Source organism: Choloepus didactylus, chromosome 5, assembly GCF_015220235.1.
Source record: "Choloepus didactylus isolate mChoDid1 chromosome 5, mChoDid1.pri, whole genome shotgun sequence".
In the NCBI taxonomy this organism is placed as follows: Eukaryota; Metazoa; Chordata; class Mammalia; order Pilosa; family Megalonychidae; genus Choloepus; species Choloepus didactylus.
In genome coordinates, this window is record NC_051311.1 from 6978047 (window position 1) to 7004347 (window position 26301).

At 51.2% G+C, this 26301-nt stretch overlaps 2 protein-coding genes across 3 annotated transcripts in view; both read left to right on the forward strand.

Moving 5' to 3' along the window:
- Positions 1-5308, forward strand: part of MSRB2 (methionine sulfoxide reductase B2) — a 76042-nt gene extending 70734 nt beyond the window's left edge. Inside the window, exons 6-7 of the transcript XR_005217196.1 lie at positions 1132-1351; positions 5170-5308. The gene's annotated coding sequence lies outside the window, so the exon portion shown is untranslated. The remainder of the gene's footprint in view (positions 1-1131; positions 1352-5169) is intronic.
- Positions 5309-7439: 2131 nt separating this feature from the next.
- PTF1A (pancreas associated transcription factor 1a) lies at positions 7440-25543 on the forward strand. 2 transcript variants are annotated; one of them, XR_005217195.1, is made up of 2 exons: positions 7440-7541; positions 25060-25172. XR_005217195.1 is itself a non-coding variant. In XM_037837846.1 (2 exons), exons 1-2 carry the CDS (start codon positions 23930-23932, stop codon positions 25260-25262), a joined length of 945 nt encoding a protein of 314 aa, XP_037693774.1. In that variant the 3' UTR covers positions 25263-25543. The 2 variants fall into 2 exon arrangements, 1 of the variants encoding a protein (XP_037693774.1); XM_037837846.1 differs by lacking the exon at positions 7440-7541 and adding an exon at positions 23930-24671 and having other exon boundaries at positions 25060-25543.
- Positions 25544-26301: the final 758 nt, after the last annotated feature.

Sequence of the window (26301 nt, forward strand, 5' to 3'; positions counted from 1 at the left end):
GGAAGTGGGTCCACACATAATAGAAGAAGTGCTCAACAGATCAGTGCCTCAGTGATAAGCCATGTGCTGCTGGAAAGTTATCATAATAAATCATAGAAGTCACCTCCAGAACTGCAACATACAGTCATGTGCCATAAGGGTTTGCTCCCCAGAAGGATACAGAGGGGCAGCCGTTTTCATTTCCCCCAAACCCCGCCTCCTAGACCTCCCCATTTCCATCAGGGCCTCCTCCCCCTTTGGCAGCCCCAAGCACACCGTTCCACCTTCACTGTTCTGTGGTGGTCAATCTCATGTGTCCAATGGGTGAGGTGACAGTGGCCAGTTATTTGGTCAAGCACTGGACTAGGTGTTTCCGTGAAGGTATTTTGTAGATGTGCTTAGCATCCATCAGTTGACTTCATGTAAAGGAGATGACTCTCGGCAAGGTGGGTGGGCTTCATCCAATTAATTGAAGGCCTTAAGAGCAAGAACTGAGGTTTCCTGGAGAAGATATTTGGACTCAAGGCTGAAACAACTCCTCCTGGAATTTCTAGCCTGCTGGCCACCTACAGAGCTCCGACTTGCCAGCACCCACACATGTATACATATATCGCATTGGATCTGTGGCTCTGGGGAACCCTGCCTGCTACAGGCTCGGTTGTCAGCACACTAATGTTCCCCTGAAACTCGTGACCATGTGAGGTTTTGTGACAAAGGGGTATTAAGGCTGCTAATCAGCTGACCTTAAGATAGAGATTATCCTGGATTATCCCAGTGGGCCCAAAGTAATCCCAAGCCCTTCAGAGTGAAAGAGGGAGGCAGAAGTGAGAGCCAGTGGGAGATGTGGTGACAGAAGAAGGGTCAGAGAGATGGAAGGTTGCCGGCTTTGACGATGGAGGATGGGGCCACACGCCAAGGAAATGGGTGGCCTCAAAAAACTGGAAAAGGCAAGAGAACAGATTCTCCCCTATCCCCCAGAAGAAACCAGCCCTTCCATGGCCTTGATTTTAGCCTGGTGAGAGCCACTCCAGACGCCTAACCTACAGAACTGTAAGGTCATAAATTCGCTTGTTCTATGTGACCAAGTTTGTGGCCATTTGTTACAGCATCCACAGGAAGCTAACCCAGGGCCTCTCCTTTCTGCCTCTCCAGGATGTATTTCTGCAGAGATGGCACCTTCATCTCCACAAATGTTCTCTGGCCCTGGTGTAACAAGCAAGGTGAAGGCTGCTCAGCCCCTGTGCAGCCCCCTTCCCAAAATAGGGGAAGAATCGCCCTCAGACATGGGAACAGTCAGTGAGAGCCTGCTCTAGAAGTGCAGGGAGGCCGGGTGTTGGATGCTGAGCAGCAGGTGTTGGAGAAGGTGGCACAGGTACGTTCATAGCTTTTGACAGGGATCCCCTTGTCATGCCTGAAAAACCCTTCATTGTGGTTCCCAACCTCTTCATCTCATGCACCCCCAGGTTTAAGAGATGATGCACGTGTGGATTTTAAAGTAATGTTCCTATGTTTATAAATCAGAAACATAACTTCTGTCTAAAGCTTGCGATTGTCACATTGAGTTCATAGAATTCCCAGGCATGAACAAAGCCAGGAAGCTTTAGAGTTACTGCAAGGTCCTATCTTCAGTAAATGTTTCATTTCCTTTAGCTTTTATTTAATATTTTAAATATTTGGGTGGCCCCATTTCTACCTCCATGGCTTCCCAAAGTTCCCTGATTGGGCATGACTCAAACATATTCCATTCCTGGAATCCATTTAGATTCCAGAATTTTACTCCTCAATATGGAACTCTTTCCACCCAAGTGTTATTTCTGGAGTACCTTTCAGTGCTGTGAGGAGTGTTTTTTCATTTTCTTGTTGATTCTCATCAAGGTCAACGTAGGTTCTGATGTGGAGAGCATAGAGCAGTGGCAATATCCACCGTGAGCCTTTGGGACCCATGATCCGTTTAGAGGCTTCTCCCTGCCTGTCCCTGGAAAGGAAGGGGTTAAAACCAAATCTCTTGGAATCTCCTTTTATGAGCCAAATGCTCTCTCCAAAGACAGCTAAACACGTGCTGCCTGCACATGGGAGTGCAGACCAATAGGACCACTTTGGAAGAACAGTTTGGCATTATTTTGTACATTTTCCACCTGCATGCTGTATTTCACAATTTTTAAAAGATTTTAAATTTTGTATTCTAAGCTATTTACTTAAAAACAAATCCCTTACATTTAAATTTTAAATTATTTTCTATGTTTTCCATTGTAAAATATGTTCATCAACATAAGAGAACATTTGGAAAAAAATAGGAAAGTGGGAAAAAAAATCACCTCTAATTCTTTCTTCCAAAGACAACACTGTTAACATTTTCTATACGGTTAGTCTTTGGCGTTCTAATTTTTTGTTTTATATGGCCATATTTATTCAAATCTACTTTTTACTATTTTGCACTTAACCTTATCTTGTACACATTTTCAAGGTTCTTATAAACCCTTTGTCATGATTATTTTGATGACCACATATTTCATTCAAAGATGCATCATTAAATGCCATATCAACTTAGACAGCATTTTAAAATAATTTATGCCTAGTGTCAGAGCAGAGTTTTTGTGGACAAGCTTTTCTGTATTTCAGATTATTTCCTTAGACTTGATCCCCATAAAAGGAACTTCCAGGGCCAAGAATTGTGCTTTATGCAGACCCTGTCCCTTTTACGAGGGTCAGAAGTCAAGGGGGGTGTCAACTCCGAGCGGGCTTCTCTTAGGCCCACTTGGAATAGCTCCTCACAGCACTGGTCCATTACCCAGGGCAAAGGTCTCCCCAGCCTGCTCTTCCAGCCCAAGGGTACCCCCAAAATTGAGCATGCCCCTAAAATTGAGCATGCCCCTTTCTCTCTGTGTCTTCCTTCACAGAGCAGAGTCCCTCAGCGAGGCTCTGCATGCACCGAGCAACAACTCCAGCAGCATTTTAGAGTCTTCGTTGTAAAATGGGAATACGCGGGGGTGTAAATGAGACAGTACGTGGAAAGTGCTGGGCATAGTGCCTGACTCAGTCTCTCCATCTCCACTGACCCGCATGAGCTTCTTCCTTCTCTCCTGGGACTCATCGTTCTCCCCCAGTGGGGGCAGGATAAGGAGGAGCGAGGAAGGGGAGGCGCCTATTCACCCAGAAACCTGGGTGACAAAAATTGTGGCTTCCAAGGATATTTTATGAGGCGGCAACACTGATGGGCTGTAATCAGAGAGGTTCAATTCCCACTCACTCCAAATCTTGCGTTTACCTGGACTCCCACCATTCCTGGAATTTTCACCATTTGAGTCATTCTTAGAAGTTAAAGAATTGTCACCAGAGTCTGAATCATTTGCTGCCCCACAGTTTTGTCTAAGGCAGTGTTTTTCCAAATATGGTTAGTGGACTATTTTAGAATCACCTGGTGTATTATCATAAGTAAAGTTAGATGCTGTAACAAATAGTCCCCAAATCTCAGTAGTTTAACAACAGAAAGATTTAGTTATTGCTCCTTTCATAATTCCATGTGTGCTGCAGGTTGTAGGGGGTGATCTTCCCTAAGCAGTAGCTTGGGGCCCCAGGTTCCATGACTTCTATGGTATTTCCTGGGTTCCTGAATATTTCCCAGTTTATCTTCCTTGATCCTGGCACCACTGGGGCCTCCTCTGCCTAATGTCTCTCCTATCTTCAAGGGCCTCAGAGTCCTCCACTGGACTGTCTGTATCCAGCTGGAGGATGGTAAAAGAAGAAAAACCTAACACAGAGGATTTAAAGAGTGACTTTAGGGACCACTTCCAAAAGTGATGCCCACCTTTCATTAGCCAGGACTCAATGACCCAGTCCCACCCAGCTGCAGGAGAGGCTGGGGGCTGCAGTTTACCTCTAGGATTGAGGGGTTTAAACAGGTGGCTTCCATGGGCACTAAAGATCGGGTACTGGCCCAAGGAAGGTTCTGGTGGTTCCAGCACCAAAAGTAACATCTCCTCTGTCCCAAGGACAGCCCCTGTCACTGACCCTACCTTAGATACCAGGCTGGGTCCCCAGAGTATTTTTGTAGATCATTCAGAAGCTGCAACAAATACAGGGTAAAGACTCCCAGGACAGATTGCCCTCAACACTCAGATTCCAACGTCCCATTAAGCATACCGTTGGCCAGGACTTTTTCATGGCAGTTTTATTCTTACTCAGAAAAGGGGGATTTGTAGGCCTGTACATAAACAAGAGCAAGCCCATGCACCTCAAATCCCTTTGCATAAGAGACGTTGTTCTGGTTAATGTTGAAGACATCATTTTATGGGGACACAGCAAAGAAACTTCTCTCAATGTCAGAACCATAGGTAGTTTTTCTGTGAGAAATCAGTTTATTCTTATCTTAGACTCTGCAAATCATGACATTTATTGTATTTCCTCTTTACATTGGCCACTGGAAAGTTCGGAGCCAAAATTTTTAGACCATCTCTAACTAGTGTACAGAAATGAATCCTGTTGACATCTTATTTTTCTTACCTTTAACCCAAATATTCTCACTTACCTATCTTCTTATCTTGTTAAGACGTACATATTTGCACATGCTGCTTGATATCTATTTTGAATGAAGCAAGGTATAAGTCAAATTTTAATTAATAGAGATGATGTGGCAGAAACGTGAACAGATCAACTGATGGGTCCTAGGCTTTTGACCACATTTTAGCCCAAGGGAAATGTTCCCTGCAAATGACACACAAGAAGCCTTAATCACTGGGTTTGCCCAGTACCGTGTGTCCTCAGAGACCTCAGAATATATTCATTAATTAAAGCCAGATGCACATTTCCAATTTCACTTAGCTGGAATCACCCCATTCTGGGCACGGAGGCAGTGCAAAGCCTAAATACCATCATGGAGGAGGGTATGGGTGGATAGCTCCTGGCTTGGATAAATTCTGCTGGCTGCCCAGACTTTTCCACAAGAATGTTTAAATCAAATGGCGGAAAGAAAGCTAGAAAGAATTTAGTCACCTTTAAGGCATTCCAGTACTGTGATTTAATAAAATTTTCCCACATTAAATTTAATCAGTAGTTGATGGAGGAGATTGAAAGTTACCCAATCAATGGAATTCTAAAAATCAAATAGCCCTCCAATTAAATAAAATTTATTGGGCACCTGTTTATGTTCCAGGGTTGAGCTAATGGCTTTCACATGCTATATTTTACACACAGACACACGAGACACAGAACACACCCCGAGCAGGAGGCATGATGAGTGTGTGAACCCATTTCTCTTGGCTGCTCCTGCTAATGGTCAATGACGGGGGAACGTCGCCCCCAGAGGCACGGCTCCACCTTCAGCACCAAGGCCAGCGCCCCTGGCTCCAGGAGATCCCAGAACTTTCCTTGCAGGGGAACGCTGGCTTCTAGCAGTGCAATAAAGAAATGTTCTTTCTCAGTGAAACGTGCCTTCCTAATAATCTATTGCTTCATAAACTGTTCTCTGTGGAGTGGTCAGTGGTGCCAGCGGGAAGAGCTGTTGACAAGGAGAGATGAAAAGGTTCCATTTGTTGGAGACCGGCCCCTTACACACACACACACACACACACACACACACACACACACACACACACGCATGCACACACACAGGCTCCCAAATATGTTGGTTGAGTTGTGCTCCTTTCACTCCTCAGGGGCCAGCCCCTCCTTGCCTGGGAAGCCTCTGGAGGAGCCCTGGAGCCAGCAAGTTAGAGAGTATTCCTTTCCTCCAGTCCCAACAGGCAAGGAGAAGGGGAGGGATGGGGGAGGGATTCTGATATTCTGAGGTCTGTCTTTCCAAGAGTTTTTGTCCCTGGGGTCTCTGTCTAGCTCTTGACTTTAAGGGTAATGAACAAACAATAACAATCTACCAAAAAGAGCACCAATCTCAACTAAAGTAACAGTCCTGGGAAGACGACAGGTGGGACATTGGTGCTACTATTACCCTTTCATGGATTAGGAAACTGTACCGGGAGGTTAAGCAACTCGCCCAGGATAACACAGTGAGTTAGTGACAAAGGCCAGCCAAAAACCCAGATTTCCGGTCTTCTTTTCTGCTGGCCTTTCCTCAGCAAGCTTCATATATTTGCCAGCTGTCTCCAAGGTCCCCAGCTCTGCACCCCTCCCCTCCGACCAATTTTCTAATAACCATAAGAACAGGAAATCGCAAATGGGGTGGAGGTCGGCAGGGACCTGAGGCTGGGTTGCTTGCTGCTTCCTCGCCTCCATTTCTCGAAGTCAAAATCGACTCTGTCCTTCCTCAGCGGCAGCCTCGAGCCTCGGCGGCAGCCTCGAGCCCCGGCGGGGGTCGGCGCAATCTGGCCGCCTGCAGCTGTCCCTTCTCCTCCCACGGTCTCCAGCCGAGGCGCAGGGCGGAGCGGGCGAGCGAGGATGCCCGGGGTGCCCTCGCCGCTGCCGCTGCCGCTGCCGGAGCGGGTCCAGGCGCACAGGGCACGGCGTCCGGCGCTGCTCCCTGTCGCTCGGCCCGCGCGGCGGGCAGCGGGGAGGCCGGTGGGCGACGAGGCGGCCGCGACGCCGAGCCCGAGGCCCAGCGCCCGGCTGTGCGGAGCCGGGTGTCCCCAGCTCCCTCCCGGGCCAGCCAGCGACGACACGAGCGCGGCTCTCGCCATCCCCTCCCCTGCGCTCCCGGGCGCGCTTCCATCTGATTAGAATGTTTCTTGCATCTGATTAGAATGACAGTAGCTTTCAAGTCCTTCATTATGAGAAGAATTTTAATCTTAAAGGGAAAAGGGGGTCCCACTGTAATTGTGAGTTGTAATAAATGCGAACTTCTGGTGCCTTCCCCTGCAGTATGTAAGACAGTAAAAAATGTGTCTGGTCCAAACACACCCCCTCCCCAAGCCCATTGTGAAGTCGGTCGCTAACAAAGGAGACGTGTGAATATTCAACACCGAGGCTTTGGTCGTATTTTCCGGAATCCCTGAGTTGGCTTTTCTTTAAGGAAAAAAAAAAAAAAAAAAAGAAAGAAAAGAGAGAAAGAAAGAAATCGGCGAATACCTGTTTACGTTTTAAAAGCACATGGAAATCGGCCGCGAGCGACCATATAATTTGATTTGCCAGGCAATCTGCAGAGCGATCGCACATCATTTATAATGTTCATTGAGCATTTTGCCTAATTGTGTCTGTCTCTGAAAGGGCCGTGCACCCCCTCCCGACCGCGAGCCGCACAAGTGGCGACATTCCCATGGAGCGGCCGCCGCAGCGTGTCGCCGGGAGCGCGGGCGCATCAGGCCGCGCGCTCCCCGCCCGGAGCCACCCTCGGCCTCGCCGTGCAGGTACGCCGCGCTGGACCCCATTCAATTCGCGACCGGCCGCGCTTGCAGGTGTCGCCTTTTGAAACAGCCATTCAGGCGGCCGCTGTGCCCGGCTCGCCGCGCCGCGGGTTTTGTGGGCGCGCAAGAATAGGGCCGATTATTCCCGGGCCCCCAGGCCGTCCCCGCCGCCCCCGCCCCGTCCGACGCGAGGCTTCCCTGGGCCAAAGGAGGCGTTTGATTCGTTCTGGGGCCACCGAGAGCCCGCGGCGCCGACAAAGGCCAGCTCCCCAGGTAACTGCGTGCCCAGCGGCCCCAGGAGGGAGCGCCCGGCGCCAGGGGACCGACCGGCGGCCGCGCTTCCTTCCTCCCACGTTCCCTCCCTCCCGCGCCGCCTGGGTCCTCGCCCGCCCGCCTGAGGTGGCCTCGGCCAGCGCCTCCCGGGTCCCCGGGCGCGGCCAGCTCCCAGGCGCTACGCCCCTGCCCCCGTCTGCGTCCCCAGAACCGGCCGCGGGGAGACGGGGGACAGGTTGGCCAAGACGGTGGCCGCTGTCTTGTGTGTGGGCGTTCCCTCCGTGGCGTGTCACTCTCCCTTCTCCTTTTTCTCCCGGGAGCGTTGGAAATTCCAAAGCAGACACTTTGTCCCTGTGCCCGCCTCTGCGTTCCAGCGCCGCGGGCGCTAGCCCAGAGTGCAAAGCTGGGCCTGGGGACAGGATGGACGCCGCCCGCCGCTGGTGACGCTCGCTCCCTTCTGACCGCGGCCCGGGAGCCCCTCTAGCTCCGGCCGCCCTCCGCTGGCCCCGGCCGACTCGCCGGGCCACCCGCCCACAGGTACGACCCCACAAATCCCGCACAGACAATGGAGAGCTGGCGCGCAGGGCCCAGAGCCGCCGGAGCCGGTGCCGTGTCCCCGGGCCGGGGCTGTCGCTGCGCTTGGGCCCAGCCAGGCAGGATAAACGCTCGCCGCCCAGAGCAGAGAAGGAGGCCGAGGCACGGGGCTGGCGTCTACCTTAAGGGGCTGGGGTCCCATCCCGCCTTATCATTTGATTTCCGCGAGCGTCCACGGACGGCGGCTCCCCATTCGTTACACTCGCCGCGCTCTGTGAGCGTGCGCGGGTCCCCGGGAGGGGGGAGGCCGCGGGAGGGGGCGGGAGGGCCGGGTGGTCCGGCTCCCCCGCCGCCCCCGCCCGCCGGCCTCCGCCGAGCACAAGTGTTGGGATTCCCACGGGCCGGCGCGCTCTGAGGCTGGAGGCCGGCGCCCGGGGCCCGGGAGACGCGGCGGACACAGAGGGGTTTGTAGACACGGTGACCTCCGCGCTCCCGCTCTGAAAGGGCCTGAAAGGAGCCGTTTATGGTGCATTACCAGTCAAGGGCTCAGGTACCAGCGCTTGTGTCGGGGAGCCCCGGCGGCCGCCCGTGCTGCAGGTGTCTCCTATACAGACGCCCCAGGAGGGGGGAGGTGGGGAGGAGGGGGGGCCCTCGCGCGGTGTCCTCTTTCTCCTCTGCGGCGACAGCAGCCAGCCCGGGGGGCTAGGGGGTGGCAAGGAGAGCCGCGGGGGGCCCGGGCGCACGGGACATTATTTATGGGCTTCACTAGAGGGAAATGGAAGTCTGGGGGAGGCTTCGCGCCTCAGCCAAGCCCCCGCCCGGCCCAGTTCAAGGCTGAGGGCGGAGGGAGGTCACAAGAGGCTAGACCCTCGCCATAGAGGCGAGCGCTGGGCCGGGGAAGGAGCATTTTGCCGCCTTGTTGTGCTGCTTGGGCCCCCAGGGGCCTGCTAGGATTTAACTTGAACTTCCCACATAATCCATCCTCTCCTCCTGTGCAAAGACGGGCCAGCGCCCGGGCGCACGTTTGCCAATAGCTGTTGTTGGTGCAGCCGCCGCCCTCCCCACGCTGGCGCCTCTCCCCAGCGCCCACTCGCTGCCGAGAAGCAGCTCCTGGGCCCCAGAGACCTCGTGTCCTCAGCAGGCCACTCCTGTGGGCCTCTCTATGCCCCCAAAGACCTGCCCCGCCAAGGACTCAACCCCTCCAGTTGGCTTCCAAAGCACAATCCTCTAAACGCTTTTTCCGGTAGGGAGGAGATTGCCAGTGGAGTTCTCTCCCTGGGTCAACCCTCAAATCCTTCACGTGGCCAAAATACTGGAAAAGAAAAATTGAGATATATATCTCCATGTTTTAGATGAGAAAATAAGGGAAAAAATTATTTTCAGGACCAACTTGAAGATGAGAAGGCAGACAGAAAGTTGAGGGGGGGGGGGTTGTGTCTGGAAGGAACTTTGGTAGCTTGCCTGGGTCATTTCCTTAAGGTGTCTGATATTATCCAGAACTCCCTTTTTCTTGCTGCAGGTGCATTACTTTAAGATGCATCATCTATTATTAGGATTAGCTTTGGGTGAGAAAAACTGAGTGATTTTCCTAAAGTAACAGAAATTAGACAAGAGACCGTGAAAAGGATAAAGAAGATTGAATTGTGTCTGAAAGGATTGTCTGAAGAGAGAGGAAAGTTGAGGGAACAGAATCCCTAGAAAGTGAAAAGAAGCCTTTCCCATCCTAGAAACAAAGAAAAATCCCTCCTGCTCCCTCTTGTATCACATGCATAATTTGAATTAGTTGTCCCAAATAGGTATGTCTCTTTTCTCCTCTTTATTCAGTCATCAAAACACAATATTCTGCTCCACAGTCTCCCACGGAAATTCTTTAGTCATTTTCACCAGTAAATTCCATGTCCCCAAATATAAAGACAATTTCCAGACCTCATCTTGCCTAAAATCACAGTAAACAGGCCCACCTGTCAGCCCGAGACCCAGAGCAGAAAGTTTGGTATCATCTTTACTCTCTTCTCTAAGCCCTACATTCAATCAATCACCAAGTCCTAGAGATTCTCCAAAAGACCTCTCCACTCTGCCCACCTCTTCCCCATCAGCTATATCGCCCAGTTTAGGTCTTCAGGGCTCCTCCGCTGTTCTCTGGCCCCAGCCTCCTGATCAGTCTCCTGCCTGTAACCATCATTTTGCTCCCATCCTAAGGCTAAGTCCTTTTGAACCAGTGAACCTGCCCATGCTACCTTCCTGCTTAAAACCCATCCTGATCAATTGGATCTGTCAATTATGAACATGTGCTACTGTACTACTCAGTTAGATACATTACAAAAAATACATGAAACATACTAATTTTAAAATGATGTGATATGAGTACAGATATTAATTCTCAGATTTGCTTCCCACACCCTAATAGATCTTTTTCTCCACACTGTAAATGGTCTGTTTACATAACCAGGCTTAACACAACTAACAAGGCCTCTCCTGATCTAGCCCCTGCCTACATTTCCATCTTCATCATCTCTCTTTACTTCATCCTTAATAAATTTCTTTTATTCCTCCAAATGCCACAATGATCAGTCTCTGTTTCACTTTTATTGCTATCTCTACCCTCCACTCCCACCAGTCCTTAAGCTACATGAAAAGAGGATTGCTTCTGTTTTATTTAATGTCCTGTCACTTTTGCTTATCACAGTCTGGACGTAGGATAGATGCTCATAAGTGAACATGGTACTTCTCTGAGGCAGCCACATATTTTTATTACAAAGACTGAAGAACAGAGAAAGTTGATGCATCAGAAAAGAAAAGAATGAAGCAAATTTGCAAGGGGAATATAAAGAAGTGCAGGAAGGATGGAGAGAGTTTCCAGGCGTCTTTCCATATCATGGTATATTAATTAAGATACAAGTTAGGCTGCTCATAAAAGAGTTGAAAAATACAGTGGTTTCAGTGAGATAGAAAACAAAACTAGATAGGTATTCCAGGCTGGTATGGGGTCTCAGTGAGCTGGGGGACTCAGGCTCCTTCTGTCTAGTTTCTCACCTAGACAGTTTTCAACTCATGGTTCAAAATGACTGCTTCAATTCCTGCCATTGCATCAGCATTTCAACCAGTGGGAAGAGTGAAAGGGCCAATGTGGGACATGCCTTTCCCCTTCAAAGACTGAGCCCCAAAGGTGAACATCACTCCTGCTAATGTTTCATTGGTTAGAAGTTAGTTTCAGAGCCACTGAGCTGCAAGAGCGGCTAGGAAATATATGTTCATTCTGGGGTTCTGTTGGTAAAGGGTGGAGAGAATGGACATCGGGGAGAATTTTCAGTATCAGGTACACTTGATACCACTGCCCTCCTGAGGTCCAGCTGCATTCCTGCTTTTGGGTTCTGGGAGACACCCTGTGTCCGTGCTATAGCTCCTTTTAATATTTAAGTTAGTTCAAGTTGGTTTCCATTACTTGAAACCAAAATATTTTTAGCGACTACACAAGTTTACTAGTTGAATATTACTCCAGTGACACAAGGTGAACTGTCCTAAGTGTAGCAGCATGGTTCTAGCAGATGGACAGGGTTATGTCGCAATGGCAACCCCCAAATCTCAGAGGCTTAACACAACAAAAGTTTATTTCTAGTTCAGGGAATCTGTCCTATGAAGTTTGGCAGGGGACCCTGCTCATTATAGTAGCTCAAGGTCCCAAGAAGACAGATGTTCTGTCCCAACATACACCTCCACAGTTATTTCAGGAGGAAGCAGAAGAGCCAAGTTCTTGGGGCTCATAGAGATTCCTCTCATAAGGGACATATGTCATTTCCACTCACCTTTCGCTAATCCAAGCAAGTCCTAGGGCCTCATCGCACGTTGAAGAGAGTAGAGAAGCACAAGCCTGCCATTTGCCTGGAAGATTAGCCCAAGTGTCTGAGGTCTGCCCTACTAGCTACCTATCTAGGAGGAAGTTTTCTGGGTTCTTTCTTATTTTTTAAACCACCCAGAAAGTATAATGTGCCCCATCTACACCGTCCCTTCTTTGCTGCTCAAACTTGTCCAGCTGAGAAGGACAGGTGCCCCTAAGTACTGAGTTCTCTAAGGCAATGAAAAATAAATACCTCCCATCATTTCAAATCAGGGTTGGGGAATATCATAAAATGGATGCATCCGCAGGTCTGGTTCCACCTGGTATATCCCTTAATGCTTGAGAAGCCTCCACACACGTTCCCAGCTCCTTCTTGGGTTTTTACAATGGTTTTGACTCAGGGGTGGTAGGTCCCAAGCGTCTGCAGAAGGACACAGGTGCAGGTGCAGGAGCGAATCCAGAAAGGCATTCTGCCAGGTGTGAGTTCAGGAAAACAGGTTCCCAAGGCTGGCGAAGGGGAACTTCGGGCTGAGATTGGGAGGGCGTGAGGAAATCTCCGACTACACACCAAATGCTTTCAAGTGGCTGCAGTAAGGTTGCAAATGCTACGTTTTAAATCCTCATTGCTGTGATATGTGAGACTGCCTTTCAAAGGGGCTGATAACATGCCGGGGATGGGGGGTGGGTAATGGATTCCGTAGTTGTGTGTTACTGGGACTTTCCTGGACAGATCTTTTCCTTCTGGCTGATATCGATGTCCCTGAAGTAATCTGCTGTAGGAGAGGGCAAAGGGAGGGCTGCTGTGGGTGCACCGGCCTCCTCTGAGGACATGGGCCTTGGTGGGCATCTGTGTGGTCACCACGAGGCCACTGCAGGCCTGGGATGCTGTGCTGCTTTTAATTATTATTATGTACCCCACAAAAACCGTGTTCTTTTGACCCAATCTTGTGGGGCAGACCTATTGTGGGTGGGATCTTTTGATTAGGTTGTTTCCATGGAGATGTGACCCACCCAATTGTGGGTGGGATCTTTCGTTAGATTATTTCCATGGAGATGTGACCCCACCCATTCAAGGTGGGTCTTAATTAGTTGACTGGAGTCTTATGTGAGAGGATAAAAGGCAGAGACATTTTGAAGAGAGCTCAGACATGCTTAGAGAGAAGATGCTCAGAGATGTTTTGGAGACAGCTGTTGAAACCAGAACCAGGAGAGAAGCTAAGAGATGAAATCCAGAGTTTGGCCTGGAGAAGCTAAGAGAGGATCCCCAGATGCTTAGAGACAGAAACGCCCTCGGAGAAACAAGCCAAAGGAACTAGAGAAGCTAAGACAGAAGCCCAGAGACATTTGGAGAAAGCCATTTTGAAACTGGAGCCCAGGAGAGAAGGACCAGCAGATGTTGCCATGTGCTTCCCATGTAACAGAGGAGGCCTGGATGTCACTGGCCTTTCTTCAGTGAAGGTATCCTCATGTTGATGCCTTAGTTTGGACACTTTTATGGCCTTAGCACTGTAAATTTGTAACCTAATAAACCCCCTTTATAAGCCAATCCATTTCTGGTATTTTGTATAACAGCAGCTTTAACAAACTGGAACAGATTTGGTGGGGGCTGGAGTCAGAGCTGAGCAGAGGTGCAGAGGCATTTGCAAATGCACAGAGCCTGGGCCTCTGACAAGCCAGGGATTTGAGGGCACTTGTGGCCCCAAAGAAGGGACCAAGACAGGCTAGTTCACGCCTCTAGGCTTTTGGAAATGTGTCTGAACTCCAGGAGTGTGTGCCTGCTTCCCTGCCGGGCTCCGGACTCACTCGGCCCAGTGCTCAGCCTTGCTCCCTTCAAGAAGCCCTCCTGTCCCTTGCTCTTACACCCCACTGAGCCCCCCCAGACCTCACCTACAGCCTCACTGCACCATGTCATCATGAACTGTTCCCCGAGAGGGTGTGGAGGGGCCGAGGTGGCAGTTTATTCATCTCCATCCTCTGCTTTTCACCCAGGGACATCAGCTTAGTGGAGGCTCCGTGCAGGCTTCTTGAAGGGGTAAATAAATGAAATTAAGACCTAAAACAGGGTGTCTGTGCATTTTCTCAGTATTTCTGTACTGCTTATAACTTTCAATGTAATGATGAAAACCAACAAGACAATTCAGTTTAAAAAAAATGCAGTTGACTGTTGGGCATTATATAGACTAAGTAGGCCCCAAATTAAACAAGATTGCCTATGGGGCACAGGAAAAATTGTAAGCTTTTTTACTTTTCATATTTTTACTTGTCTTTTTAAAATATCATTTTTTGTGCATGTTTAAAATGTACCCACTATCTTAGTACAGTCTTATTTTATACCATTTTAAATACACATAAACACATAAATTCACATTTAGAGAGCATTTGCGAAAAATTTTGGGGTAAGGTGTGTGAAGCACAGCAAATCTCACACACGTACACAATATTTTTCTCTCCTTCTTTGATAGTGTTTTCCAAGTGTCAACTATGAGCATGGCTGCCCAGCTCAAGACCACATTTGTCAGCTTCCCTTGGGCCAATTACATGGGAGCAGAGGGTTGTGGACAACTTCCAGGGCATATCCTTAAAAGGACAGGAGAGTGTCCTTCGTCTTCCCTTCTTCATGCTGGCTGGGGCCCAGACACGATGGTGGGAGCTGGGGCAGCCACCTTGGAGTCAGGGTGGGAGCCACATCTCAGGATGACAGAGCAACAAGTTAGAAGGAAGCTGGGCCCCCGGCCTCTTTAGCCACCAGGTCAACTTTAGATGGCTTATGCTCGGACCATTTTTCACAAGACAGACATACAGTTTACATTTTTTATCATTCTTATCTTTCAATGTTTGTTACACAAGCCAGAACCTGTATCTGAATAACGCAAGGTGTATAGTCAAAAAAGTTTACAGGAATATAGGAAATGTAGGCATATAGGAATATTTACATAGGAGACCACACATATTGACAACTAACTTTTAAGTTGATGTCTTAATACAGACGATCGAGGCTCCAGGTGGAGAATAACAATGTTGTGAGATTATTTGGTTTTCTCTTGGCACAAGCACAACACTTGTGTATTTTTCTTAGCCTACAAAAATTAATAGAGCTTTTGGTTGCTACCATGAATTAAACACGAATAACACAAATGCAAACACAGGTCCGGGCCCCAAACATAATTGTGGGACCAGGTTTCAAGGCATCTGACCAGATGGCCCAGAAGACACTCCTACTTTGTTGTTGGTTTTTAAGGTCAGCATATAAATGATGGCAAAAAAAAAAAAAAAAAAAAAAATTGAAAAGTTATGATAATGAACTTGTGGAGCCTTAATTTAAGAAATAGGGATCCAGAAGTCAGAGGCCTGGGAGTTCCAATGGCAGGTCCAATGACAGGCCCTCATTAGGAAAACCAAATTCCCATGACTGGCAATAGCCTCCTCATTTACCTAAGAGATAGAAGGCTGTAAATAAATCCTGCCGATGTGATGGGTTAAACTGTGGCCCCAAAAAAGACATGCTCAAGTCCTAACCCCTGGTCCTGTGACCCTGTTTAAGATGGAAATAGGATCTTTGAAGATGTGGTGAGTCAAGATGAAGCTAAACTGGGTGAGGCCCTCATCCAACGTGACTGGTCTCCTTACAAGGACAGAAAATTTGGGCCCAGACATTCAGGAGGGAGACGGCCATCCAGTGGTGGAGGCAGGCACCGGAGCGAGGCATCTACAGGCCGAGGAATGCCAAGATTGCCGCCCACCCCAGGGGCTGGAAGAGACAAGGAAGGACCCGCCCCTGCAGGTCTCGAAGGCAGCACGGCCACGCGACACCTCCATCGCAGACTTCTAGCCTCCAGAGCCAAAAGACGGTAAGTTTCTGCTGTTTTAAGTCATCTAGTTTGTGGTTCCTTGTTACAGAGAATGGAGACAACTGATTCCAGAGGTCTGAGCTGGGTGTGGAGCAATTGCACTGCGTAACAAGCCTGGACATGCTTTTCCTTCGAGGTGGGGGCAGGAGTCTCAGCCTCTCTGCAGTCTGGTGAGTTAGGAGTTGGAGGGGAACGTGGGCTCTTCCCCACCTGCACTCAGGGCCTTTGTGAGAGTCTGGCAGAGACCAGAGAGGGTCGTTAGGAGGAGAGGCTGGGCAAGTTGGCCTCCTGGAACACCTGGAGGAGGGCTCGGTTCTCTGCTCACAGGTTCTCTCTGCCATCCAGAAGTGGGTGAGGGGTCTGCTTTTCCAGCCCCACCTGGTAGCCATGAGTGCTAGCAAAGGGCTCTCAGGAGGCCTCCTCCAGGCAGCCCCCCATCTTGCAAGGGCAGCTGAGTCAAGGTGCGTGGCATCTTCTGGCGTTCAGGGTGAACTGAGCTCCATACCTGTCGGCAGGTGGCCTGCTGTAAGTCCGGGAGGGCTGCTGGGGGTGACTCCTCCCTAACCAAGGGGGCCGTACTTCCACCAGCCACATATGCCGTGTTCCACCAATGTCACTGAGTGCCCACTCCTCCCAGCTGACTAGTGGGCAACCGCTGCATGTCTGGCACATTACGGGCCATGGGGCCATTCATGTCTTCTCTCCCCACAGTCAGCCAGCACAGTGGTCGTGGGATTGTAACTGCTGCCCGCGTATGCAGAGACGGGCACAGGAAGGTCGGGTAACTTCTCCATACTGCTTACCCATGGCAGAGCCGATCCTCAAATCCCGAGCCCACACTCGGGACAACTGTGCTGTACCCAGCCTCTCGGGCAGGACACTAGTGAATTGCAGGGGAAAGTGGGTACACAAATGTGATGAAAATAGGCTCGAACCTGGAGTGGTTTCCAATCTCAGAGGGCCTTAGGGTGGCAAACCCGAGGTGGCTGGGGACAAGCAGGGTGCATCATTCTTGGAAAGCACAAGCATGAAAACTTTGTGCCCATGTGTTTAGGCAGTGTTCCCAAATAACTGATGCTTCTTGACTAATCCTGCCTCTTCCCTGGTTGAACCAGGCTTGCTCAGGCATAAGTTTCTTCAAGCACAGGTTATCCTAGCTTAAGAAAAAGGGGTCCAGACAGGATTTTAGGGGGACACCAGCATTGCAACACCCCATCATCTCCAGGACCACCGGCATGAATGAAAGTGAATAATTTATTGGTGATAGCTAGAAAAATGTCTGAGTGAATCAAAATCACAGCCCTAACAAGCCAGGTGTAAAGACAAAGTGGATACTGAGACCGAATACAAAGGCACTATAAAAGACACAGAAGGCATGGACTTTGAATTCCCAGAAGGAGTGAGTGGTACTCAAGCAAAAATGAAATTATCCAATGGCAAGCCATAGGATGAAAACCTGTCAATAAAGATCTGGGGAAATTATGACGAGATACTGTCCAGTGAAAAGTGCAAGATACAAAACTATAAATACCTGGGAGAAAATATACCAAGGTGTTAACAGTAGTTACCTTTAAGTTATGTGACTTTGGATAATACAGAAAATGCCAGGTTTTAGTGAGTATTTAGTAGTTTTAAATTTCCTTTATGTTGTTGAATCCCTTTAAGTTTTGCTTGCCATTGATTTCATGTTATTTGGTATTGATTTTGGTACCGAGAGCGGGGTCTAGAGAAACAGAGCCTTAAGGATAGGTTTTCTGAGTTGGTTCTGTGATTTGGGGAACTGGTTCTCAAATCTGATTAGATTAAAAAGCACTAATGACTCAATTTCCAATAATCAATATAGTTGATGGCATGATGTGGCAATGGAGACATGTAAGATAACACCTTTGGGTACTCCTAATCAAATATGTATAAGGCAAAGTTCTGCATGAAAGAGTATTTGATACTTCAGAACATTTTTGTCAAACTAATAACTATAATAAGACTGGCTGTTTGTTCCCAAATGCACTGGAGAAGATGGAAAAAGAAAAGATGAGCTGAGGCCTCCAAATTCCCAACTCGAGCACCACATACATGTCTTGAAAGTTTCTGTGTCTGCCTTGCAGGATCCCTTATCTCCTGTAGCTGCAGAGTCAAGATTTCTGAAAGCCAAACCCAGTGTTTCATCCTGTGTTGGCTGAATTACAGCACAAATTGAATCCCAAACCTTTCAGGATGGCAGCTATTACAGTGAGAACATTGATGGGGAAAGAATGGGATCCTGAAAATTGGAATGGGGGTGTATGGGCAGACCTTGATGAAGCTGGAGATACTGAAACAGCATCTCCACATTTCACCTGACACCATCCCATTTCAACTGCACTGGATATGGGGCTTAGAAGGTTTCAGTTTGGGCTCCCTCAGGACTGGGTCCACACTCAGGGACCTGTGTCTGGATGTCCTGCCCACCTCCGTTGGCCCCCCATGCCGCAGGGTTCTTGCTGGCTTTGGAAACAGGCACACACTAATATCCAGGCTCTTTGGAGGACTCCTCGAGGGACTGCATGAAGAGATGTCAACTCCCCAAATTTTCTTTTTCAAAAATAAGCTCATTAAAAATTTTTGGGTTTTTTTCCTGTATACAGTATATGTCCATGTGGTTAAAAAATTAAAGGGTACAAAGGAACAGGCAATGAAAAATTCTACCCACTGGCCACTCAATTCCTGTCTCAATGCAACCAATGTCATCAGTTTCATATTTAGACATATGTTATGCCTGTACAAACAAATGCGCTCACATAAATTCACCATCCTCTTTTTTCTCTACAAGTGGGAGCATCTTTTTTCATTTAACAATGCCTCTTGGAGATCACCACACTTCACTGCATCGAAAGCACTCTCATTCTGGCTGCAGGATATTCCAGCAAATGAAGGTATCATAATTCACTTTAGGCCCTATTGGTGGACGACAAGCTGGAAATCATGTAGAACACTAAGAAGAGGGGGGGAGAAAAACAGCATAAGAAACAAAGTTCCTGTTCCCATTAAACTCATTTTTCTCCCTTTCACTGCTTACTGTGGAGGCCAAGGAGCAAAAGCCCAGTAGGGATGACTGGTGGGGCCCCATTGCTAAAGGTCTGATACCTCTCAGAATAACAAGTCCGAAGGACACAGCCCAGAAGCTTTGCTATTCCTCAAACAAACCTTGGCACGACAGAGAATGCTTATGTGGATAGTTATATCGGCATGTAGGTGTTTTTCCCTGTAAAGATTAATGTTCAACGATGCAAAAGGGAAAGTCAAAAAGGAAGGAGGCTGGGTGTTCAGCTTTTGAATTTTCTCCATGTTGCATGGCAGCCATGTGTCCTGCCCTCATTTCCTAATGGGACATGGTTCAGCTTTTGGGGTGTGGCTAAACAGCCTCAGAGTGGAGAGCATCTAGCAGGGAACCCTGGCAAACGGTGCTGACGCCCCCAGGCCCTTGTGCTGGCAATCCACTTATTTCCACTTGTGCTCTATGGAACCTATTTAACTCTCCAGATGAGTTACTTAACCTTTCTGAATCTGTTTCCACTTGCAAATGATAAAAACACCTACTCAGTTATCTGACAGTGCTGTGCTGGGAACCAGATCCATATGAAAAGCATATTAAATAAACTACATTAAATGTAGAGACAAGGGGGCAGGGAGGGGAGGTGCAAAGCCCGTGAGATCTGGAGTCGGTCAAGCCCTTTGCCTCCTGGGCCATGACCTTGCATCCAAGGCCAAGCTCTCCACCTGTTAGAGGAAGGAGGAGACCTGTCAGCTCGCAGGGATAAGAGGACTAATGACAGATCTGAATGTCCCCCAAATATTTGCTTCCATCTTTCTAGCATTAGTATAGTTCCTTCTATCCACTCAAGGGGGAATAAGCTTGAGGTCTTCCAACCAAGTCAAGGAACTTACAGGCCAGGGGAAGGAGAGTAGGAGTCGAGTGAGAGCGAAGCAGAGGGAGCAGAGAGGGGTTTTTGCCTCATGTAGAGCAGTCATTTCCAGGTTGGAATAAAAGGTCATCTGATCAGAGCAGACCTCCTGAGTGGGAACGTCACGCAGGATCTGTGAAGTGTGACTCTGGGGGTTAGAGAAAGCCCACGATCCCATGTGTAATTTCACATACTTCATCTTATGTGAGAAGTTGCACTACTTCCTTCTTCAGCTGTTACAGCATCTTGACCTCAGGAGGTGCCACGGTACATGCAGCAAAGCCAGGACTGTGGGGTGGGGGTGGCCACCAGGAGGGTGGTCACTGGTCCTCCACGCTGGGGTGGAGCTTGGCCTGGGCTGACCACAGGGCACAGCTACACAAACCCCTTCTGAGAGCAGGCGGAAGCTGGGCAGCTGCTGGGCAGGCAGGGGAACCAGCCTGGGCTGAGGAGGATTGGGGCTGACAGCAACCTGCTGTGTGACCTCTGGCAAGTCAGTGAACCTCTCTGGGCTTCAGAGCCCTTTCAGCATTAACCTCTGATTCTATCTTTCGAGTCCTTTCCAAAGAGTATGGAAATAATGACAGATTCATGAGAGTCTGGGCAAGCAAGTGGAGGAGGGAGGTCTTAGAGAAGGGAGGACAGGGGGAAAGAAAGGGAAGCTGACACAGGAGGGGACACACTGGCTAACTGGTGTCACCCTGTGATGATGAGGTGCAGAGGAGGCAGTTTGGGTCATGGGGAGTTAACGTGGAGCCATTCTCTGGCTGGGGGACAGGCCAGGAGCCCACTCGCAAGTGCCTGCTTGCCAGCACTCAGCAGGGGCTGTGACACCAGGAGGTGAGGGGTGGAGGTGACGCTCCAGAAGGGAGGACTCAGACAAGTGCCCAACGCTGAAGGAGGGCACGAAGGAAGCCAAGGTTTTCATCATCGGTGGTCTCTGCCCCAGATTCAGTCTGGGAAAGACCCAGGGACCCGGATCCAACCCACCAGTCATTGCTCCTAGAAGCCAGGAAAGGATGGACTCTGGAGATGTTGGATGGGGAGTGAATGAAAACATGTTCAGGTCTGAGACTCCTGAGGGGAGAGAGAACTAGGAGGGTGAGGGACAGGAGGGAGGGGGGAGAGAGGGAAAGAAAGGGGAGGGAGGGAAAGAGAAGGAAAAGGAGGGAGACAGAAAGAGGGGGAGGGAGGAAGGAGAGAGAGGGGACAGAGAGAAGGATGGAAGGAAGGAGGGAGGCAGGGGAGGGAGAGAAGAGAAGAGAAGAAAAGGGAAGGAAAGAGAAGAGAAGAAAAGAGAAGAGAAGAGAAGAGAAGAGAAGAGAAGAGAAGAGAAGAGAAAAGAGGGAGGAGGGGAAAGAAGGGGGGAGAGAGCGAATGAAAGAAATGGAGGCAATGGCTCCTGTCTGGAGTTCTGGAACTGAGAACCCAGGAGGTGAGACCCGGCCTAGGAGCGGCCGGGAAGTGTGGGAGCCCCCCAGGCCCAGGACAGCTGGTGGTTCTAAGCCTCTGTTTAAAAGAGTTGAAAAAATGCTTGAGGCTTGTCAGGTTTGGGCACTGGAAATAACCAAATGCCCTCTCCATGGCCAGCCCTGGAGGCTGGGATGTAATTCCAAAAGGAGGCAGCTTTTCTAATAAGGTGAGCGGCCGTCTCTTCTGAGGACAGAGGGGGAGAGGAAGAGACTGGAGTTTAGCAGGGGGGGCAGTGGTTTGCCCCTCTGGGACCCGCTGAGCCTCTCTCTCCCTGGAACCCCTGTCTAGACCCTCTTCAGGGCCCACCACTGGCCAGGGGGTCTGCGGAGGGCGGAGGGAAGGGCTGGGATGAGGGCCTCCATCTCCACACCCAACCTGTCGCTGCTGCTTGAGTGGCAGAGGGCAACCGTCCACCCTGCTGTGACCTCCAGTGACCCGGAGAAAATTCCCCTTTATTAGCAGAGAATTCTTTCTTCTTTTATTAGAGAAAAGAACGATCATGTCTTACTTAAGAACAGAGCGTGTGTGTGCACTTCCCCAGCGCCTGCAGGCCCGGCCCTGCCTTCCCACCAGGGCCAGTCTGCAGGCGGCCAGGGGCCTGGAATTCTCGGAGAGGGGACGCGGGGAAGACAGGACCCTGAGGGTGGAAGGGGCCCATGCCCTCCCTCTCCCTTCCCGGAGATGCCCGTGCCCAGCGAGTCCCTCCAGCGGGACTTGCCACTAGCTTCTCCGGGGACTCCAGGTGAATTTCTGGAATGCTTCCACAAACGGATAGAGAATACCTAAGATGATTTCCCATTGAAACTGATTGTTAAAATCATACTCATTTTAAAAGATAGTTATAGGCTCATTCATCCACTCCCACACCCTGTCCCTGCAACAATCCCACGACATGAATCTACTTTCCACAGAGCTACCCGAAGCCATCAGACAGGGCCCCAGACCTTCCTGCCAAAAGCCTTTGCAGGCTCCAATCCCGCCTTCTCTGTCCTGAACAGTTATCAATATTTTGGATCAGGCTCCGAAGTCTGGTCATTGGTTGCTCTTGCAAGTCCACTAGTTGATCCAAAAGCCTGTTTCCACTGGGTTTTGGTCTCACCAGGCCAGTGAAGGGGAGGGACCTTTAAAAAGCCAGGAAAGTTGGGTGCGTACCACCAAGTGACTAGATCCCACGTGAGACAGGTAAATCTACCTGCAGGAAAATGCAACCCAGTCTCTGTCACCCAAACCTGCCCACATTTTCCTCCATTTAAGGATGATCACCTCAGCGATAAGAGGGTAAGGGCTGAGAAACTAACACATAAAGAACCTGCTGGAAAAACAGTAAGTCTTGGGTTAAAATAGTCTGGCCTCTTGGACAGTTCAAGGCAAGGCAATCTCTGGGCTCCCGGGCTTCTCTACCTTCTGGCATCAGCTTGCTGGTCTCAAATTTCAGTTAAAGAGAGTGTAAAGTTTAAAACCAAGAAAGGTGTTTAAATCGCTGTTCTTAAGAGGCAGAGTTTTGGATTCGGAGGGAAGTCGGGTGGGACAAGTGTGTGAAAAAGGAGCAGGCGGAGGGGCCACTGCTTGGCGACGCGCGCCCTTTGCGGCGCTTGGTGACTGCCGGGCGGCCAGAGCTGGCTCTTTGCTGCTAACCCCGCTTGTCCCGAACTTGGAAGTATTCTTTTGTTGCCCTGAAACTGAGGAATCCCTGCTGCGTCGCAGTTCCTGATAAAGTGTCCTGAGGCAAAGCGGATACATTTTTGTGCTTCGTTTTCTTTAAAAGATCGAAGACGGGAAAATCATTCCGGGATGGTCCCAGCTGTCGGCCAGAAAGGTGAGGGGCGCAGCTTTGGAAACGGGCCCTCGCTGTGCCCTCTAACTTCAGTGCCCTCCCTCTGGCCTGCTCCGGAGCAGACTGCTCGATCGCCTCCTTTTGTGTTGGGTTTTACTGCTCGGCACCCCGAGGGTCTCCATTGATTCCCAGAAGAAACGTGCCCGGCTGAGCTGCTCGCCGAGGCGGCGCCTGGCCTTTCCCCATCGTCCTGGGGCGGGTGGCGCAGGGCAGGCCTGGCCGATCGCCTTCCAACCCCGCCGCACGTAGTCGGCCGCCTTCGCCAGAGGCCTTGAAAGGGCGGCCTTGGCCGGTGTGGAATCCAAGCCGGAGCCCTGCGCGCGCTGGGGATGGGGCGGCGCGTTATCCCCAGAGGGCCGTGACCTGCCCCCGGCCTGGGATCGCCCGGGCGTCTGCGCTCCAGCCCCAGGGCGGGCGCAGGTGGCCCTGGAGGGGCGCGGGCAGGTACAGAATGGGCGCCGGCGGGGCTAGAGAGGGGGGAAGGAGGAGCCCCTGGGCCACGCGGCCCCGCCTCCTCCGCACCCTAGGCGCTCCCAAAGGGAGGACAGCGCACACGCACACAACCCCCATTCGCCTCCACCAACCCCCCCGCCACACCGCCCGCCAAGCTGAGGAACCCCCCCCCCCCTTCCAGCCCGCGGCACCCGCCAGTGATTGGCTGGCGCGGCGGGCCCCTGGCACGCGCCTGTGGATGTCGTTATAAGAGTCCTCGCGTGCCGGCCCTCAACTTCAGCAAGTCGCCACAGCCCTCCCGGCGCAGCGCGGGGCGGCAGGAGCGCAGCGGCCGCTGCACCCCAGGGAGGGCGGGCGGGACCCAGGCATCCCCGCTCCTCCAGCGCGGGAGCCGCAGGGGGCGGCCTGGTGGGCCAGGGGTGCCAAAGCCCACAGTCGGGGCCACCTTCGGGCCCGCGGCGGCCGCGAGCATGGACGCGGTCCTGCTCGAGCATTTCCCCGGGGGGCTGGATGCCTTCCCGTCGCCCTACTTCGACGACGAGGACTTCTTCACCGATCAGTCCTCCCGGGATCCCCTGGAGGACGGCGACGAGCTGCTGGCCGCCGAGCAGGCCGAGGTGGACTTCCTCAGCCGCCAGCTTCACGAATACTGCGCCCGCGACGGGACATGCATGCTGCTGCCTCCCGCGCCCGGCGCGCCACCTTCGGGGGACCCTGGAGACCCGCGTGGCGCCGGTCCCTGCTACGGGGCGGCCGCGGCTCCCGGTGGCCTCCCTTCATCTCCCGGCTCGCCCTCTGGCCTGGCCTGGCCGTGCGCCGCGGCCACCGCGCTGTCCCCCGGGGAGCGCCTGCGGGGCCTGGGCGCGGCGGCGCGGCGGCGGCGCCGGGTGCGCTCCGAGGCGGAGCTGCAGCAGCTGCGGCAGGCGGCCAATGTGCGCGAGCGACGGCGCATGCAGTCCATCAACGACGCCTTCGAGGGGCTGCGCTCGCACATCCCCACGCTGCCCTACGAGAAGCGTCTCTCCAAGGTGGACACGCTGCGCCTGGCCATCGGCTACATCAACTTCCTCAGCGAGCTGGTGCAGGCCGATCTGCCCCTGCGCAGCGGCGGTGGCGCGGGCGGCGGCGGGGGGCCGGGCGGTGGCGGGCGCCGGAGCGGGGACAGCCTGGGTAGCCAGGCCCGCAAGGTCATCATCTGCCATCGCGCCACGCGTAAGTGCGCCCGCCCTCAGCGCAGCCGGGGGAGAACGGGGCGGGTGCGGGAAGGCCCGGGAGGGCTGGGGGAGCAGACCGGCGAGCAGAACGACGGACGGACAGACTAGATGGTGGGTGGACTAGGGCGCCCTTAGGCACCAGCTCGCATTTCTCAGATTTCCCTGCCACTAGGACTCCGCCGCGGAGCGCGCGCGTCCCCGCCAGACTTGCGGCTTCTGAGACCCCGGGCAGGGGGAGCTGGGGGGTTGAGGAGTGGGGAAAGAGGGTCGTTCTAACACAATCCTAAAAAGCCTGTTCAGTTGAGGTGCCCAGGTCGGGATCCGAAAGTACCCGAAGGTCCGCCCAAGATGTGGCTGAGCGTTCTCTCTTCTCCCCTCCTGCCCAGGGTCTCCGTCTCCGAGCGACCCGGATTACGGCCTCCCTCCTCTGGCGGGACACTCGCTCTCATGGACTGATGAAAAACAACTCAAAGAACAAAATATCATCCGAACAGCCAAAGTGTGGACCCCAGAGGACCCCAGAAAACTCAACAGCAAATCCTCCTTCAACAACAGAGAGAACGAACCACCCTTCGAGTTAGTGTCCTGAGAAGTTCCCAAACTCGGTCAGGGACTTCGTGCGTCCCTGTGCGTATTGTCCGTGTAAATATCTACAATGGAAATGTAATTTAAGATCAAAGTTTTCTAATGGCAATCAACTGTTTGTTATTTATCTATTTATTATCCTGCTGAGCGAATGAAATGATTATCCCTTTATAAATATATAATTTATATAATTTATCCTGATTTTCTAAAAATATGCAATCGCCTATAATTCCCACAGCACCTTTGTTGGAAGGACTCTGGCCAGGAAACTCCATGCTAATTTATTACCAGACATGGTTTATTTCTAAGCGTTGTTAATAAATGCTATTTTACACCTTTTTCTAAAAGTTATTTGTTCAGTACGTGATGGGAGGTAGCTATATCTTTAAAAAGAACTAACTTACTTTAATAAAAGTAACTGAATCAGAGACTCCCACCGTAGCTATTCAGTAAGAACACACACTTTAGCTCTTTTTAGCCTGAAAGTGGACAGGCGGGGAGTGGGGGTGGGTTGGGGGTGGGTTGGGGGTGGGGGGCAATTAGGCCTCCGCTCTCTAGGAGTTGCCCTTCATTTGCATCACCTGCTCCCGAAGAGGCAAATGGGTCACACGGTATTTACTATTCCCATTTTACAGAAGAGAAAGCTAAGGCTAGGGCACGCTCACCCCTTCTAATCGGTGTACAGAGTAAGCGCGCTCTGACGCGTGGGAGCAGGGGGCTGGCTTCAGGGCTGGCCAAGGGAAGGCGCCTTTCTGCTCCCACCGGCTGGGAGGGAGAGCTGCTCCTGAGCGTCCCTGAGACCCAACCCGTCTGCAGTTAGAGCATCAGGTACCTGGATCTCAGGCGTAGCCCTCTCAGAGGAGATGCAGAAGGCCGAGGCCCCAAGACCACTCCGATGCCTCTCAGCAAAATCCGGGGTCTTTTAAGTAAAGTCCGAAGGGGTCTGCCCGCTCCCCTCGCCAAGTCTGCGATTGGATTATTTCTAAAACTGACTTCCTTTTGCGTCCAACAGAATCTCGTCCTCCTTGGCAAGCAGCCTTGGA